The sequence below is a fragment of the Aspergillus foveolatus genome (assembly GCF_047715535.1).
Source record: "Aspergillus foveolatus strain CBS 279.81 unplaced genomic scaffold BDW70scaffold_4, whole genome shotgun sequence".
Taxonomy (NCBI): domain Eukaryota; kingdom Fungi; phylum Ascomycota; class Eurotiomycetes; order Eurotiales; family Aspergillaceae; genus Aspergillus; species Aspergillus foveolatus.
The window spans coordinates 287,543-303,491 of NW_027396068.1; the positions used below are offsets into that span (position 1 = coordinate 287,543).

Here is a 15,949-nt window from a genome sequence, read left to right on the forward strand (position 1 = left end):
TCACCCATCTGTAAGAGTGCCGGGAGCACGAACGGGCTGTGGGGCGTGATAGGGCTGTGCTGGGGCGCCTAGATGACTTGCGAGTACAAGCGCCGAACGGTTTCGGACAGAGGCTCGAGACAGCGTATTTACTTGGAATCGTATTTGTCTTTCCAAATCCTAGAAGAGCCAGGATCGTGTTAGTCTAAGTCCAGCTTCTGAGTGATTGTCTTGAGACTGGCGAAAAGGAGTACTGTGAGTAAGGTGCTGTGGTTGGTAGAGTGGGTGACGCCGGAGTGCATGGCGCAGTTGCCGAAGATACCACGAGGGCCTATCAACTGAACTGCAACCGCCATCCCCAGACATTGCTGAAGCAGTCATCTTCGCATGCAGCACACTGGTCACCATGTCACAGGAAACGCAGATTTCCGAGCCGTCGCATTTGTTTGGGGCTTCGCAGGATATGTGAAGATGGCAAACCGGAGACGTGTCTTGACGTACCAAGAATTTCCCACGATCTTGTTTCCTTTACTCTCAGCCAGTCGGTAGTATTTCGCAGCCATGAACTAGGAAGATATAGGGTTAGCTACATCGGCAAGTCAATGCGAACGTTCAGCGGTGCCAGAATAGTGAAGCGAGAGCCAGGCATCGATGCCCGAGAGCACTAGAGAATTGCGACAATGGATTAAGAAGACCACTCAGCCAGCCACTTACTTTGTCCTTTTTGCCTCCAAATCCTTCCAGGTAGCACCAAGCAACTTCGTTCATGGCATCCGTGTCGCCCAGGTTAGCAGCCGTCTCGAAGTACTGTCGCGCGGCTGCCGGATCTTTCTTCACTCCCCAGCCGTTACGAAAGCAGTTTCCTAATTCAAAGATTGCTAGGACAAGCTCGCCTTTGGCGGCGCCGCCTTTCTTGAGCCCTGCCTCAAGGGCTTGGGCTTCAATGGAAGCCGAATTGGACGCCGCGGCTGAGAGGTACACAACCGCTTTCTCTGGGTCTGGTCTGCAACCCCAGCCATGTCTACACAGGATACAATTAGTGGGCAATCCATTTATAGGGACTGTAGTCTCAAAACACCAGCTTACCTTAGAGCAAGACCATAGAGCACCTGACTTAGGGCATTGTTCGCACCGTTTGGGTCCGCTAACTGTGCAAACATGCTTGTTGACTGCTCCAACTCTGCAGGAAGATAATGGTAAGCAAGAATTTACAAATTGCCAGATTTCAATGGCGGTTGATGGTGGCCTACCCCCAGCCTCATGAAGTCGGATCGCCTCTAGGATATTGACCTAGATTCCCGTCAGAAAGGTAGCTCGACATCGTGAGCTCGTGCATTGCTTACGTCTCCTTGCGGGTCATTAATTCGACTGTGACTGGAACTTCTAGACCGCGGCCGTACATTCTCCGAACCAAGGCCCGTAGAGGGAGCCGGCGAATGGCTCGGAGACCCATACCGTGGACTTTGCTGCGCAAGGACAGTCGCTCGTTTTTCCCATTGTGCTTCGCGCTCTTGCTCATCGCCAGCATCGGCTGCTATCTGCGGAAGGTCCGGCGGCAAATTGACAGAAGACGAAGAGGAGCCTCGCCGCAAGAAATCAGAAAACCGGCGCTCCCTTGGCGACCCTGGGTCTTGCGGGTCAGGCGGCGTTCTAGAGCGATGGAATGGGTTCAACGTTCTTCGGTGGGAGGAGGAAGAGGAAGGCCGCGGCGAGGCTAGACGATCTTCGTGGTCGACGTCGTGGTTGGGTGGAACGATGATATCTTGAGTAGTGGTGTCAGAGCGAATGAACCTAATCTCAGGCACCGAATTCGCAGCATTCAGTGTCTGTGTCGCATATTGGTCGCTGGTATTATTCAAACGGTCTTTTTTATGGAGGATGTCGCGCAGCGGCATTGTGTCTGTGAGGTCGATCGCGTGGGGTTGTCCGTTGCGACGGATGCTCGGAAGTCAAGCTGCAAGTGAGGGGTTGAACGAGGTGAATACTGAAGCCTGAAGCAAAAATGGAACCCGGAAAACGACCACGAGCAAAGCCTAGGGCAACGAGCGTTATTATAGAATCCCCAGCCTCTTTTGATGTCTGGGCACATTACCGTTGCAGTGGTAGCTTAGTAGGCGGATGATCGCTCCGTCGGAGGCTGTGCCTGTCAGCTCCAAGCCAGTGACGGCATTTAGGTATTGCGATTGATGAACATTAATAGTAAACAAGTCTGAGGTCGTAATTCCTTTGTTTCTCACCTACCCTGCCCCATGGTTCAGGACGGATTAGCCGCCCAGTAACCGAGTCCCCTCCCTCTCATGGGTTTTGAGGCTGGAGGTTGCTACCGCATACAATTCTCGGTACTATCAGATTGTAGCAGTTTCCTGTCGACGGAACGGTTTTCGAGAACTTTTTTGCCTCTGCTCTTGCGACAGAAGGTAATCATGGATAGAGTGCATCACGGTGGAAGTGGTACTTGTACTGAAACAAGGCTCGTTTGAGAAGCGCTAAAGAGTTAATATGTAGGCAGAAAACTGTTAAATCGCACGCAGATGTAGAAGAGGAGATGGTCTCAATCCGAGGTCGACAAATAGAAATCCATGGAGGAAGAAAGAGTCTTTTTTTTTGGCGACTGTAATAAAGGACGACGACCTAAGGAGTTTTTTATTATGCAGAATTTACGTCAAGGTCAATGGGAAGCCACAGGCGGATCTAAATGTAGCTTCACATTTGATTTTGAAATCAACATGGTATTGATGTCTAAATAGCACAGAAACAGGTCTTAATTTGTACATGAGTCGATAGCAGGGCTACCAAGCAAACTCCATTTACTGAGCCTTGGAGGACATGATGCCTGCGTCAAAAGATGTCAGCTGGATTCAGGTGAGCGTTCTATCGGGTTTGCAACTTACGTTCAACGTCAGCAACGCTCTGGTTGAGGATCTGCTGGAGGGTCTTGGGGTTCTGGAGCTCCTTCTGGATCTTGCCAATGACGGTCTCAGCAAGCTCACGCTGCTGGCGCTGCTTGACCTGGCCCTCGTAGCGGACCCACGAGTCAAGAACCTGCTTGGCCTCGGCAGCAAGAGCGGTGCGCTGCTCGAGCTCGTAGGCCTGGGCCTCGAGCTTGGCGGTTTCCTTTATCAGATGTTAGCTGTAATGTCCCCACGCGTTCACCTCGAGCAAGGACTGCTCAAGAAAGCTGTTTGGTATTTAAATACCTTGGAAACCTCAAAGAGCTGCTTGGTGAGGTCAACAACACCAGACAGCTCCTTGACATTCTCCATGCGCTGCTTAACAGCGTTGGTGTGGTCGGCACGGGCAGCGTTGAGGATGTCCTTGTGCTTCTGGACCTGAGCCTCAGCCCACTCCTTGTAGGCAGGACCACCGTACTTGGCAACAGCGGTAAAAACACTGAGCAAACAGAAGGCGGCAACGGTTTCCTCGTTCATCACATAAAGCTCATTGCTGATGGCGGCGATGGAGAGACCGGCGGTGGCGGAAAGGATGGCAGTCTTGGAGACCAGGGAGTTTCCCGGAAGAGAGTCGAGGATGGACTGAGCCTTCTGCTTGGGGTCTTCGGTGGGCACGTTGGAAGCAGCACGGGTTGCGGAGAGGTTGACGGCAGCAACGTTGCGCGAGGCAAGGGTCGGCCGCAGCCGGGTGACGCCTGTTGGAGTTAGCAGCTGTTATCATGTACTGAAAGAGACGCCAGTAAGTCGTTGGCGACGTACCAATGGCGCTCTTAGCAAGACGCGAAGCCATTGTAGCGATAGTCAGACCTTGACAGGATGTGATGGGTGAACGGAATTGAGGAGAACTGAAGTCGGGATGGCGGCTTGTGGGAAGGCCGCTAGTCCCAATACGGTAATGGTGTGGTCACCGGAAAAACCTCTACCGAGGAAGTGCCCGAAAAATTGTAGAATCGAGATAAAGAAATTCACCAGCAAGAGCATTTTTTGTCTTTTGTCGAGTCGGAAACGGCAATTCGCGCTGATCAGCCAGGATGCCTGCAATGATTGATAACTCAGTTACCTCCAAGAAGCGAAAGGGCTCCAAAGAAAGCGGTGTTCCGTCCTCCAAACGTCGAGCCGTTGCGGAAAATGCGAGCGCAGAGTCAATGGCCAAGATCCAGCAACTGGAAGACCAAATATCTGAGTCCAGAAAAAATTACAACAATATTGCAACGCTTCTATCTATGCTCAGCGAAGATGGAACAAGATTGAAACCGAACCTAGCAGTCGCTGTGTCGCTGTGTCGAGTTTTCAGCAGATTAATTGCCGGTGGAAATTTGACAGTAGGGGAGCGCGCCCCAGAGAATGAGAAAATCGTCGTGGCATGGCTGAAAGAACGCTGCCGGGAATACCAGCGGTTGCTGGAGTCCTTTATGCGTGAAAGTGATGCCTCGTCTCAGGTGAGTTGCGCATTCTGTAAAGTACGCCAAACTCAGGGCTAATCTCAGCAGATAACTGCCCTAACCTTGGCCATGCGCCTCCTCAACGAACGTGCTACGCATATAACAGGTGACGATACTCAAGCGTGGACATCAGGACTGTTCCGCAACATCTTTGAAGCCGTAGTAGAGGCGAGAGATGGGCAGGCTTTGCGGTCTGAATTTCTCGAGAAGTTCCTGAAACCATACGAGGACGTGACATACTATACATTCATGCAAGTTGGGTACGTCCACTTACATAATTTAGCACCTCATACTCCGAATGCGCTAACACCTCCAATAGTGAATACGCGTCAACTGCTCGCAGCACCGAGATTCTGGAAACCCTCGTTACAATCCTCTCAACCTGCGACACTGTCCCGGGCCCCGAGCACAAATTCGCAAACTTCTACAGCAAAGCGAGCAATAAAAACAGGAAGCTCGTCTCCGTAAATTCCTACAAAAAGCGTGCACAAGATGCCTGGCTCTCCGTCCTCCGCAACGACCTCTCCCAACCGCTCCGCAAAACCCTTCTTCGCATCATGGTTCACCACATCGAGCCCTGGTTCAACCGCCCGGAATACCTGATGGACTTCCTCACAGACTCCTATAATGTCGGCGGCGCTACCTCACTGCTCGCCCTATCCGGCCTCTTCTACCTCATCCAGGAGAAAAACCTTGACTACCCGCAATTCTACCCAAAGCTCTACTCCCTCCTCGACGCCGACCTCCTCCACTCCAAACATCGTTCTCGCTTCTTCCGCCTCCTAAATACCTTTCTTGCGTCTACCCATCTTCCTGCAACGCTTGTCGCCAGTTTCATCAAGCGGCTTTCCAGACTAGCGCTCAATGCACCACCGGCGGCCATCGTCGCCATTGTCCCTTTTATCTATAACCTCTTCAAAAATCACCCCACTTGTACATTCATGCTTCACCGCGTTATCCGAGACAAAGAGTTCCAGGCCGAGCTGGAAGCAGAAGGCATGGATGACCCTTTTGACCCCGAGGAGTCTGACCCGGATCAGACCGGCGCGATCGAGAGTAGCTTGTGGGAGATTGAGAGCCTGCAATCTCATTATCATCCGAACGTAGCTTCTATCGCCCGGATCATATCTGAGCAGTTCACGAAGCATAGTTACAATCTGGAAGATTTCTTAGATTATACCTATCAAGGTATGTTGCAGGCGGAATTGGGCACGGGGGAGAAGCCGCTGAAGAAGATTCCTGTTGTGGAATATCAAATACCAAAGCGGATATTTACTGATCGTATGTTGGGGGAGGATGGCGGCGTGGATTCGGCTCCAGGTAGTCTTCTGAGGAGTTTGTGGGATTTCTCATGACATGGTGTTCTCTTTTCCACTGTTTGATTTCTCTTAGCTAAATAATACCAGAGCTTTTCCCAGCCGATGCCAATAAACGATTGTTCGAATAACATTCTAGCTACCCAATATCTCCGCCAATCTCACCTTGACAGGTAAACGATTCTAGCTAATGTAACAAATATCACAAACACAATACCTGCTTGATGCTTCAGTACCACGCGACACTCTCTCTCATGCGGAAGCAGGCCGGAGTGACCGACTGTGATCCTCCCTGTTTCCACCAATCGTCCGAAATCTGTAAATTCTTGGACATTGAGTGGTATTCGAGCTATACGTTGTCAAAGGCCGAGATGCCCTGTTCGAAACAGAGGATTCGCGCCACTGGCGGTACAGAAACGGAGAAACCGCGACCAGACCAACAGATTGGTTAATGAAATGTTGAGACCACATTTGCTCAGCCCGTTCTGCTCTCTCATCCCCTGGGTGATAGTCGCAGTAGACATCTAGGGCAAACACACCACGTTTCATGTCGTCGAAAAGGTCGTCACTGACTCTGACCGGGATTGATTCAATCTCGGCGCGCATTTTCTCAAGAATGTGGCGGGCTTTGCGTCGCCTTCGTCTTCGTCGTATATCAACCTCCTCCTCCATTCTCTGAAGGACATGGATGATCTCCTTCTCCGACGAAGCTCTCGTTATGGCGAGCTCTGTCTTCTGTGTGAGTTCATGGAGATGAGAGGCAACAGCGCGAAATAAATTATCGACTTTGTATAAAGCGTCCATGACCCGAGACGACAGCACCGCCGCAAATGAGCGGTGGTATAATCGATCCCAAAATGCCATCCAATTGTAGAGTCCAATGCGGGATTTGCGTAGTCTCGTTAGCTCTAGAGTCGCAATTACATGGCGACATGCATCTAGGGTATGCAGCGCCTCGAGTCTGGTCATTTCCACAGATTCTTGAGCAATCAGAGGGTTGGCAATGGATATGTGCGGCTCTGGCTCCCCGTCTGGGTCCGGATGCACTCCAGTATCCAAAGAACGATAGTAACGCGGCTCCGATCCGTTTGTTGACGTGGTTGCTGAACGTGTTCGCTCTGCTCCAACCATCATCCCGGATGAGGCTTCTCCAGCCGTCGGTGAGGCTGGTGAAGTTTCCTCGCGCATACTAGAATGTACTAATGTCATACGGTGTTGAAAGAAAAGGGTTCGAGATGGAGTTAATGTGTGTATCGTACGGAGTAAGTGAAGACGCAAGAGGTATAGATAAACGAGTGTAGGTGCAACGAGTGACTTCTCAAAGCAGATTATATCATTTGTAAGTAGGTATAAAATGATAATCTCGGCGATATGGGCTGGCCAAAGGAGTGCATGGCTGCGTCAAGGAGCAACACTGGAAGTCGTGGTATTGACGAGGTTAGAAGGTGGTAGGTGTTACGGCAGAAGGAGCAAGGGCTGCAACTGACAAATCCAGAGGCCAGAAGGGCCGGAAATAGCCGAAACCCCGTTGGTGTCTCTCAAACATGGTGAGGCCGATGTCACTTCCGCATTCGGCAGTATTTCCAAATCCACAGCGAAGAGTCAGCGTGTTTTTAGTCTGTGAGAAATTGGCAGAATCACAATCCATGGATATGAAACTATAGAATTAAATTCTCTCAGATTTGGAATGTATTGCTAGTATTGTGGCCACAATTTTGGGCATTCCTTAAGTCCATACCATCCATTGCTTAGGTTTGTTGACAAGAATGCTTAGTATCTCGACGCCTCCCCTCTGTTTCTCCCAAACGTAAATAAGACTTGGGATACGCTTTGTAGATACCTTTCATTCTCCTTGCTGCTCTCAACACTCGACGCAAACTAGATTCTAGCTCGCGCCCACAACAGCGAGATAAGGAACGGCTGACGAGGAATCATCGGCCACATCCAGCTCTTCCCCATTTAACACTATCGACTGGACATCGTTCCTGCCTGCGTGGGGGAAACAACCTGCCTCGATTTCGTTGACAGCGTACCTGAAGCACAGCTTCTCCCTTTCTCCTCTACACTCGCCCTTCAGCACATTCCATCATCAGCTACACTCTTACTTTATCTCACATAATTCCACTTTGCTGCTCTGCATCATTTACTCTCTTGTTCATTTCAGCCACGGTGCTTCGAAATGCATCCTCTCAGGCCTCTTCTCGCAACCTGGGCGTGTTTAGCCCAGGCCAGTTTGGCAGCAGTATCATTCACAAAGTGGCCAACGACCGTTTATCCCGGAAAGCCAGCCACCGTGTATTGGAAGGGTGATTCGGACACTGTATAAATCGCAATACCGCTTTCCCATGGACTCTGCTAACACACTTCAGCCCGTCACGATTACACTGCGACAAGGCCCCGCCGGCAACCTTAGAACGCTCAAAGTCCTCACGCATGACGGACAGGGAGGCTCCTTCACATGGGTTCCCGACGAGTCCCTTGCCCCCGGCTCAGACTATGCCTTGCAGATTGAACAGGATGGCAGCATTAACTACTCTGGCCTTGTGACTCTCGTTGACCAGCCTGGGAAGAAAGCACAACCATCTTCTTCCAAACACACATCTCTTTCCTCTCCGCTCGGCGGTGCGAGAACCAGTGTCCAGGAAGGTAACAATGGCTATATTCCTACTCTGAATAGTTCGTCTACCCCGGTCAACATGACGTCGGGTAAAAGCACAGCACACAAAACATCCAACGACGGCGTTACCTTCCGATACATTTCTGCAGAGATGATCCTGGCAGCCATGGCTGCTGTCGTTTATTTTGCCGCTTAAGATCAGGGATAACCAACACAGACCCCGTTTCTATATCCCATACCAATCCGGTCGTTTCACGCACGTCGGCCAGTTAAGGAGGTGGAAAGGCATTCGGTACTGTGCTTGTGTATATATCAAAGCTGGACGGCGCTATCTATATGTAGTTGCGGCCAGTCTCTGGGTTCAATCGTTGACGAAATTCAAAATTGTCACACTGCTTTTCAGGAGTCATGTGCTTATGGCTGGCAGTCATTCTATTCATTTTGCTTGTTTTCGCACCTTTGCTTTTCGCTAGGTATAATTATCTGCTTAAGCATGTTGGTCAAAAGCAAGGAGCGCATCAAGCCTCGCGTGTATCCTCGTTAGTATTCAGCTTTATCAAAGAAATGAAATTGAGTATTACTCATTGAAGGTTGCCAAAACATCAGGACGCCGTAGGAAGCTTTGTATCGAGAAGTGGACTTGTTAGGGTAGAAGTTTGGAACTGGTTTCCAGACCTTGGACCCAAACCCATACAGCCTTTAGCGCCCGCCTAACAGCGGCCCCAGACACAATGTTTAATTATTATAGGCTGTCTGGTATAATTGGACTATATGCAATTACAGATTATTCAGATTTGTGCTGCAGCTTAATATAACCGCACTACTGGTTATTCCTATTTCTTTTCTCCTGAACCCTCCTTCACCCTTACCAGCAACCACCATTCCTTATTGTTTCGGTATAGATTGATGATTGCCTAGAATTTGGACAGCCTATCAATTCCTATTTGCTAAAGGTTCATTAATTTAAGTGAGTAATCCTGTTCAGCTTTCTTCCTGTACCCAGTCCTGCCCACCGCAGCTGGATGTCTCGGCGAGATTGACCAATCTATCGTAAGCGCGATGCTAATACCTAACATCATCTCAGCAGCAGCTAAGACAAAATAAATACTCCTACCGCAGGTCTTCTCTTTTTTTTTGTCAGGCTCTCGTCTTATTACGGTATGGATTAAGTCTCCCTAGTTTTCGCAACGCTGCATCCCATGTTGCCTATTTCTCTCGCATCCATACCGGCGAACTTCTTATGTCGAACTTGCCGCATTTCCTGGAGCGCGACCGCTAGAGGTGCCACTGTCATCCCCAGGAAAGCGCCTGTTCGCCAACTTATCATCTCTCATTTTGCATCCCATCACACTACTCCAAGGCCAATCCCATAATCTACATCTTATTCCCCAACATGCCGAGCATAGTTCGATTTGGTCGGCCCAAGAAGTCATCTAAACCAGAGACTGAGATTGCTAACTCCACTCCCTATGTATCAGCTACACCGAATTCGTTCCGAGCTCCTCGTATCAGTTTGCCCCATGTCGATGCAGAGTTGAATATGGCACAGCACAATGGGTTGTTTGAGGTCGACTCTCCCGAGCGACATAAAGGCACGGAGGCCGCAGAGACCATAATGGGTTAGTGTAATCTATTCTTTTTCATTGCATTTCGATTATTGCATTAGACTGACTGGTTTTGTTTTCTTATTATAGATACCACAAGTCCGCCTCCGAGCTACTTCAGTAATGCGTCAGCAAATCCCATGAACGGCGATGCGACAGGAGCAGAATGGTCCTCCGCTGTTGGTCACGCAGCTACGGGCAAGTCCGGTCGTGTCATACACAATTTACAAGAGGATATCGCGCGGTTGACTCGCGAATGCAGCGTTTACCGGTCTCGCGCAGAGGAAACGCAGCGGATGAACGAAGCCTTCAAAACTCAGGTACAGAACATGACCGACCGTCTCCGGAACCTTGAACACTCGAACGAAATGAACCTACATTCACTCTCGCGGAAAGAAAAAAAGATTGAGGAACTGCGCGCTGAGCTGAAGGGCGAACGGGACAGGCGGCAGCAAGCTGATGACGAGAAAGCCAGATTCCGCCAATTGATGGATGAAGCGCAGGACGATTTCCATCAAAAATGTGCTGAACTTCAAGAAATCGCTCATCACGCCCAAACTCAGTACGATGTGCTCGTGAAATCTGGGCAGCGCGAACGGGCGGACCAACAACGGAGGCTGAAAGGTTTACGAGACGAATTCATTGCATTGAGGGAAGCGCACAATCAAACAAATTCACAATTAAGTCAGTTGGACTCTATCATGGCTCTGAAAGATCAAGAGATTGAACGCGGACGCGCCAACTTTGAAGCTCTATTTAAGGAGTACGAGGCCTACAAGCGAGCGCATGACGAAGAGGTGCGAGTGTTAATTGAACAAACCCGGCAAGGCGAGGCGAAGTTCAACGCTACACTCGCATCTTTGAAGGAAACTGAAAGCCAGATGAAATGGGTTGTACAGGTCAAACGCGAGGTCAAGGACGCCGAATGAACTCTTAGCGCGAATACGGCAAACCCGCGCCTCCTTAACCAAACGGAGCTCTGCATGGCCAAGTGGCCGATATTGACTTAGCGTTTGGTAGGTTGAGCGTACCTTGCCAATTCAGCGTCCACCGGAGCATATGACGGGCGAACTAGAATCTCCCGCGGTTGCAGATCCAAGCCCGGGAGACTGTACATTATCAATGGTCTGCCGTGTCTCTATTCGTTCTGTTGTGAAGATACTTGGCATGGTTTGGAGTTTTGGACTTCATGATACCCTGGGGATTACTATAGACGGGGTGTTTGTCTCGCTATTCAGCTACGATACATTCTTAACGCTTAGAGCTTAATAGACATTCATTCTGAAACGATTTAACTTACAGCCTGGCATCCTCAAGCGTCATTGAATTGACCCTGCTATAGGAACCTTCCTTTCCCATTGGGCAGTGGCCAGCGAGTGAACCATGAATGTCGATGTCAGGGCGGCCCTGGCGAAGTAGGTGACTCGCTTGCTACCGGGAGAATGTTCAGTTCTGTATCGACGTGGCCTTTCTTTCTGATCTCTGACTATCGAAAGGTTGCGGAATTTACGTGTTTGTTTTGATGCCTTCACTCTACAATCAGTCTTCCAGTTATTCACAACCGGATACACTGTCTGAGCTGGAAGACTGCAGGTTGGAAATTCATTGTGTTCTGTGACATTGCCATGGTGACCAGACTCTGGGGTTTCTTCCTTTTACGGTTCTTTCTCTACTTAATCTCTCTTCACCTGTCCATGACCCTCACCGTCCTTCCAAGCCCCAGTTCCTGATAGTAGATGTTCCCGTCGTTTTTCCTGATCTCGAATATCCTCTTGCCAGCGAGCCTACTGCGTTTCTCTGCGCATAGAGCTTCCGTCTGCTGAGACCCTCAGCTCAATGCAGCGAGTGCGCACAAGCAGCTAGAGCTTGCCAGGCTCTTCTGTTGCGTCGAGGTCGAAAAACAGCCGGTTTGTTGCTTTCCTTGTGGCGTTTGGTCTCTTGTCTCTCTTCTGATATTAGGGAGCGTTGTAAGGAATCCTTTGCGCTGGTAATCATGGATTTCCTTAATAGCAGGATCACTTTCGCGTCTATGCACGCATTTGAGGACGTTGGCGTAGGTTACCGCTCGGCATCCATGGTGATGCCTTGTTAACCAAGTATTACTTAGGTCCGAGAACTCGAGGAGGATTTATCGTACGCTTCCAGAAATTCGTTCCCCTTTCAACGCACTAATGGCCACTGCTACAGTCGCAGTTTTCCGCAAGCAGGCAGTCACTGCGAGTACTCAAAGGCTGAAGATGTAGGTTTACCCCTACTGTGCCCTCACTTTCCATGTTTTATGTCTATGTCTTTGCTAGGTACTCGTTATCAGAGGCAAACTTGAAGGGCTTGCAGCCAAAACCACCGTTTTCGTTTGCTCCTTCATTGAGAGAAACAGCAATTCAGGCGACCTTTTAGAGGTAAGTTGGCAACTGTCACTTGTTTCTGATAGCATACTGATTGGATGCTCCGGCACCTCGGCTTCGTGAGCTTTCAACGGGAGTTCGAGAAGAGTGTCCGCTAGTGGACGACACCGATAATAGTCATGACGAAGGACTACTAATGTCGGATGACGATCCTGTCAGAGTCGTACCCCACGCCTTTACGCAAGTTACATAGTTCTGGCTAGCAGCCGCAGAGGGTGTAGGATGCTTTGCCCATGAGAAGCATCGCGAGATGTTGGGCGAACTTGCAAGGCATACCGGAACTGAGATAGCCATCATCGATGAAATTAAGGGCCTCCAGGTCTCAGGCGGTAACGAGGGTGATGTAAATGACGCGCTAGAGAGGCCTTCTCGGATTGAAACTCCATTGGTACGCGAGCCTGGTTTTCTCTGTCGATTTATTAACAATTTTACAGTCTTGTCTTGGCAACCCGGATATCAAGAATATTGCTGTTGGTCTTACCGAGTCCGGCAAGGGATGGATGACTCAAGCTTATGAAGATCTTCATCCTGAAGCACCTCACCATGTCTAACAGATCCGTCGATGCGCCGAATGTTCGTGACGAGTCTTTATACCTCAATGAGGAGACTGGAATGTATACTCCTGCAAAAAACCTCGTTGAGCCCCCCAGGTGCCGCCATGCTAACAAGAAATCACGCATATGGAGTGACTTCTTTTTTCAAGAGATCGGTGACGGGGCTAATTTTCTTGCTTTGGGTTTGACGGCGGGAATAATTGACACTGAGACCCAATTCGTACTTTCGGGAGTTATAGATGAACATCCCCATCTTTCTTCCGAGAAAAATAAATATGTCAGCGAATGGGTGAACCGCGTGAATGGTCTGGACATGGGAGTCACTGAGGCGGCTCTGAAGTCCGAAACCCCTGCTGGATCGTTGCATTCAGCGGGATCGGCGACAAAGCTTCCTCCACATCCTGGCGTCAAAAAGGCACCAGGTATCAAGGTGCGACGGCCTATTCAATTCCGAGAGGACGCAATCCGATCCGTGCCCGACGCTGCATCCCTTGCGTTACCGCGAGACTCAAACGGTTTAACCATGTCATCTCAGAAACGTTGGAAATGGGAGTACCACTTTGATGCGAGTGGCACCACGAACGGACATGCTGCAGTTGCTAAGGTCGAAAATTATATCAGCAATGATGGCCCGTCATCTATTAAATCCGCTGCGAACTCCTTGAAACCCAAAAGTATGTCGCACTATCCCAATGAACCTGGACCCGCCAGCCTCAGGCCCAGCATGGCCGCAGCTTCCGCAAGTAACATTGTCACAACTAAATCGAAATTCAAAGGGTGGGCGAAAGCATGCCATCAATAATAAACAGGCCGCTAAGCGAGCCTCATGCCAAGCCTGCTCCTAGGAAGGATCATCTAATTAACGTCAATGCAGCCGTCAAACACACTGACGTTGGCCTCTCTACGATAAGGCTCGAAATGGCAGGCCTTATCCCACCGCCGTCGGTATCCCCTGGCGGAAGGTCTGTTCCTTCACCGGGTGTTGATCCTATGACTTTTGCCAGCGGAGAATTAGCTGTTCTAAGAGGGTCACACGTTGCTAAGCTCACAAGTGTCTGTGGCTCGAATGCCCCAAGCTCTTTAGTGAATGAAGTTCCCAAGGAGAAGCAGGATGCACGGCTAGAAAGTTTGTATCATAAGTGCAGCCGTCATTATGCTGAAACAACTCAAAACCCGCCTGCTAGACCGTGTCGACGCCCTTGGGACTACAGTAGAATACTTGAAGAGCGGGCTATCGGTCTAGCAACGAGACAAAGAGCCGGAAGTATTATCGGACCATGACCCAGAAGGCGGCAAAGCCTGGTCAAAAGGCGAAGAGAAGAACTTCCTCACTAGCTAAAAAACAAGCTACACTTGAGGACGCCTGTGAAATATCATCACAAAAGAAGTCAGTAGACAAGTTACAAGGTGTGGATGTTCCTTCAGGCAAAGGCCCAAAAACCCCGGTGGCCGCGGATACAGAGAGGAGACTGTAATACGAGGAACTGCAGAAGGCAAGCTTCGATAGAGACTTTGGGATCTTTATCGTAGCATTAAAGCCAATATTCAAAGCGGCTGAGGCTTTCCCTGGTATTGCCACATTTGAAATCCAGTTTGGCCTTGCCCTAATTCCACTTATGCCGAAGACCAGAAATACGAATATGATATCTTCGACAGAATGGTCGGAAATCTTCCAACCCCGTAATGGGACGCCAACGCCGACAACCAAGTTCGTTAACAGGCTCACGGCTTGTGGTTCCGAAATTGACCATATCATCGACCTTCGAAAGTCAAAGGCAGAAGGAAAATCTCGAATGTTTGAAGAAGAATATAGCGAATATAATATCTGCTATGAATTTCATTGTCGCTCCAACACAGAAGAGCTACTCCTTATTGTCATTGACGAGTAGGGAGGTTTCTCCATTCAGAACCAGAAGTTATCTCTAGGGGCGGTAAATATACACTTTCCTCATTAGGGTCTGGGACGCAAGGGCGATCATTGAGTCGGCCACTCAATATCGTCCCGGCTCTCGGCCGGAGTTAGACGAACTAGCCAGGCACCTCGCTGATCTATAGGTTCCACCGAGCCAAAATATATGCATATATACGTCGCTGCCAAGGGGAAGCAAAATGATTATTGAGAAGGTGGTCATGAAACGTTGGACCAGGAATCGATTCCTTCGTCCGGGCGAAGGCATGCGTAACGAGAGCCAGGATATTATTCTTCAAGTGACAGAAGTGCAGGACTTGTTCCTGGTATCAAAATGTTGCAGGGAATTCAGCACATAAGAGCTCGCTACACCAACTCTGAGGAAATTATCCAGGGGGGAAGGCGTGGTATGAGCTCTCTCTCGTCAGCCCAACGATTGAGACCATCCTTGAAACTAATGAAGCCCTCGAAGTCGGGGAAAGGACCGAATAATGGTGCAGTGCCAATTTTCTCGGGGATATTGAATTGTCCACAGGGCAGGAGTTTATCTCTCACAAAAGCTCTGTTGCGACAGCAATTGGTGCCGGTGGTGTAGCTCAGATGCTGCAGGTGGCCAAAGCGGTGGTTGAAAAGATGGACGGTGTCGGAGCTTGCAATCGTGGCCTCATGATTCCTGGAATCCCGCAGATGAACAAGGGCTTGAGCCATGCAGATATTCAGAGTGTCAAAGAGGTAGAGAGCGTCTGAGAGGGTGTCGATCCAGAACACTTTGACGCCGTGACTCTTAAGAGGGACCATCACGAGCAAAAGTACTGGTAGTTAACATGCTGCTAAGGAAGTCTCTGAGTATGAAGCCAATTCGAAAGAATTGCGCCCGCAGCTTGTAGTCATCCTTTGCGGTAGCGAACAGCCACTGGGATTATTCAACGGACACCATTCTTCTTTCAGATCCTAGACTAATTCAGCAGCTCTGTGCCACATACCAGGAGTCAACAACGGCAGAATACTCTTGGACTTGAGCACCGGTACTCTGTTAGCCCAGCAGTGTATCAGATGACTGAACATGATGTTTGGCTCCATTGTGACGCGGGAGACCAAATGTGGGATACATAGCCATTGCTGGTTGCTTAATGAGCAGAAATGCTACTATTCTACTATTTGCACGCAATATC

The 15,949-nt window shown here is 49.7% G+C and overlaps 7 protein-coding genes across 7 annotated transcripts; 4 read left to right on the forward strand and 3 right to left on the reverse strand.

The window, feature by feature from the left end:
* BDW70DRAFT_147376 (tetratricopeptide repeat protein) lies at nucleotides 1-1,874 on the reverse strand (the record flags this gene model as incomplete). Its single annotated transcript, XM_073738709.1, has 8 exons — nucleotides 1-159; nucleotides 234-310; nucleotides 378-431; nucleotides 481-505; nucleotides 694-1,000; nucleotides 1,066-1,159; nucleotides 1,230-1,269; nucleotides 1,323-1,874. 8 exons carry the CDS (start codon nucleotides 1,872-1,874, stop codon nucleotides 1-3), a joined length of 1,308 nt encoding a protein of 435 aa, XP_073599894.1.
* Nucleotides 1,875-2,648: 774 nt separating this feature from the next.
* atp4 (F1F0 ATP synthase subunit 4) lies at nucleotides 2,649-3,755 on the reverse strand. The gene is made up of 4 exons (XM_073735433.1): nucleotides 3,690-3,755; nucleotides 3,177-3,625; nucleotides 2,871-3,093; nucleotides 2,649-2,812 (listed from the first exon to the last, which is right to left on the reverse strand). The coding sequence occupies exons 1-4, from the start codon at nucleotides 3,718-3,720 to the stop codon at nucleotides 2,787-2,789; spliced, it is 729 nt and encodes a 242-aa protein (XP_073599895.1). The 5' UTR covers nucleotides 3,721-3,755; the 3' UTR covers nucleotides 2,649-2,786.
* A 158-nt stretch (nucleotides 3,756-3,913) lies between these two features.
* On the forward strand, nucleotides 3,914-5,789 carry noc4 (ribosome biosynthesis protein NOC4). Its single transcript, XM_073735434.1, has 3 exons — nucleotides 3,914-4,369; nucleotides 4,421-4,632; nucleotides 4,692-5,789. The coding sequence occupies exons 1-3, from the start codon at nucleotides 3,962-3,964 to the stop codon at nucleotides 5,725-5,727; spliced, it is 1,656 nt and encodes a 551-aa protein (XP_073599896.1). The 5' UTR covers nucleotides 3,914-3,961; the 3' UTR covers nucleotides 5,728-5,789.
* A 151-nt stretch (nucleotides 5,790-5,940) lies between these two features.
* On the reverse strand, nucleotides 5,941-6,876 carry BDW70DRAFT_147379 (uncharacterized protein; the record flags this gene model as incomplete). Its single annotated transcript, XM_073738710.1, has 1 exon — nucleotides 5,941-6,876. The coding sequence occupies one exon, from the start codon at nucleotides 6,874-6,876 to the stop codon at nucleotides 5,941-5,943; it is 936 nt and encodes a 311-aa protein (XP_073599897.1).
* A 991-nt stretch (nucleotides 6,877-7,867) lies between these two features.
* BDW70DRAFT_156245 (GPI anchored serine-threonine rich family protein) lies at nucleotides 7,868-8,501 on the forward strand (the record flags this gene model as incomplete). The annotated part of the gene is made up of 2 exons (XM_073740161.1): nucleotides 7,868-8,008; nucleotides 8,058-8,501. 2 exons carry the CDS (start codon nucleotides 7,868-7,870, stop codon nucleotides 8,499-8,501), a joined length of 585 nt encoding a protein of 194 aa, XP_073599898.1.
* A 1,163-nt stretch (nucleotides 8,502-9,664) lies between these two features.
* Nucleotides 9,665-11,204, forward strand: BDW70DRAFT_128415 (uncharacterized protein). The gene is made up of 2 exons (XM_073735435.1): nucleotides 9,665-9,924; nucleotides 10,000-11,204. The coding sequence occupies exons 1-2, from the start codon at nucleotides 9,699-9,701 to the stop codon at nucleotides 10,836-10,838; spliced, it is 1,065 nt and encodes a 354-aa protein (XP_073599899.1). The 5' UTR covers nucleotides 9,665-9,698; the 3' UTR covers nucleotides 10,839-11,204.
* Nucleotides 11,205-11,902: 698 nt separating this feature from the next.
* Nucleotides 11,903-15,524, forward strand: BDW70DRAFT_169479 (uncharacterized protein; the record flags this gene model as incomplete). The annotated part of the gene is made up of 15 exons (XM_073742694.1): nucleotides 11,903-11,962; nucleotides 12,017-12,042; nucleotides 12,097-12,148; nucleotides 12,207-12,308; nucleotides 12,379-12,498; nucleotides 12,529-12,702; nucleotides 12,749-12,859; nucleotides 12,900-13,645; nucleotides 13,678-14,055; nucleotides 14,112-14,339; nucleotides 14,376-14,742; nucleotides 14,776-14,799; nucleotides 14,924-15,113; nucleotides 15,172-15,248; nucleotides 15,318-15,524. 15 exons carry the CDS (start codon nucleotides 11,903-11,905, stop codon nucleotides 15,522-15,524), a joined length of 2,862 nt encoding a protein of 953 aa, XP_073599900.1.
* Nucleotides 15,525-15,949: the final 425 nt, after the last annotated feature.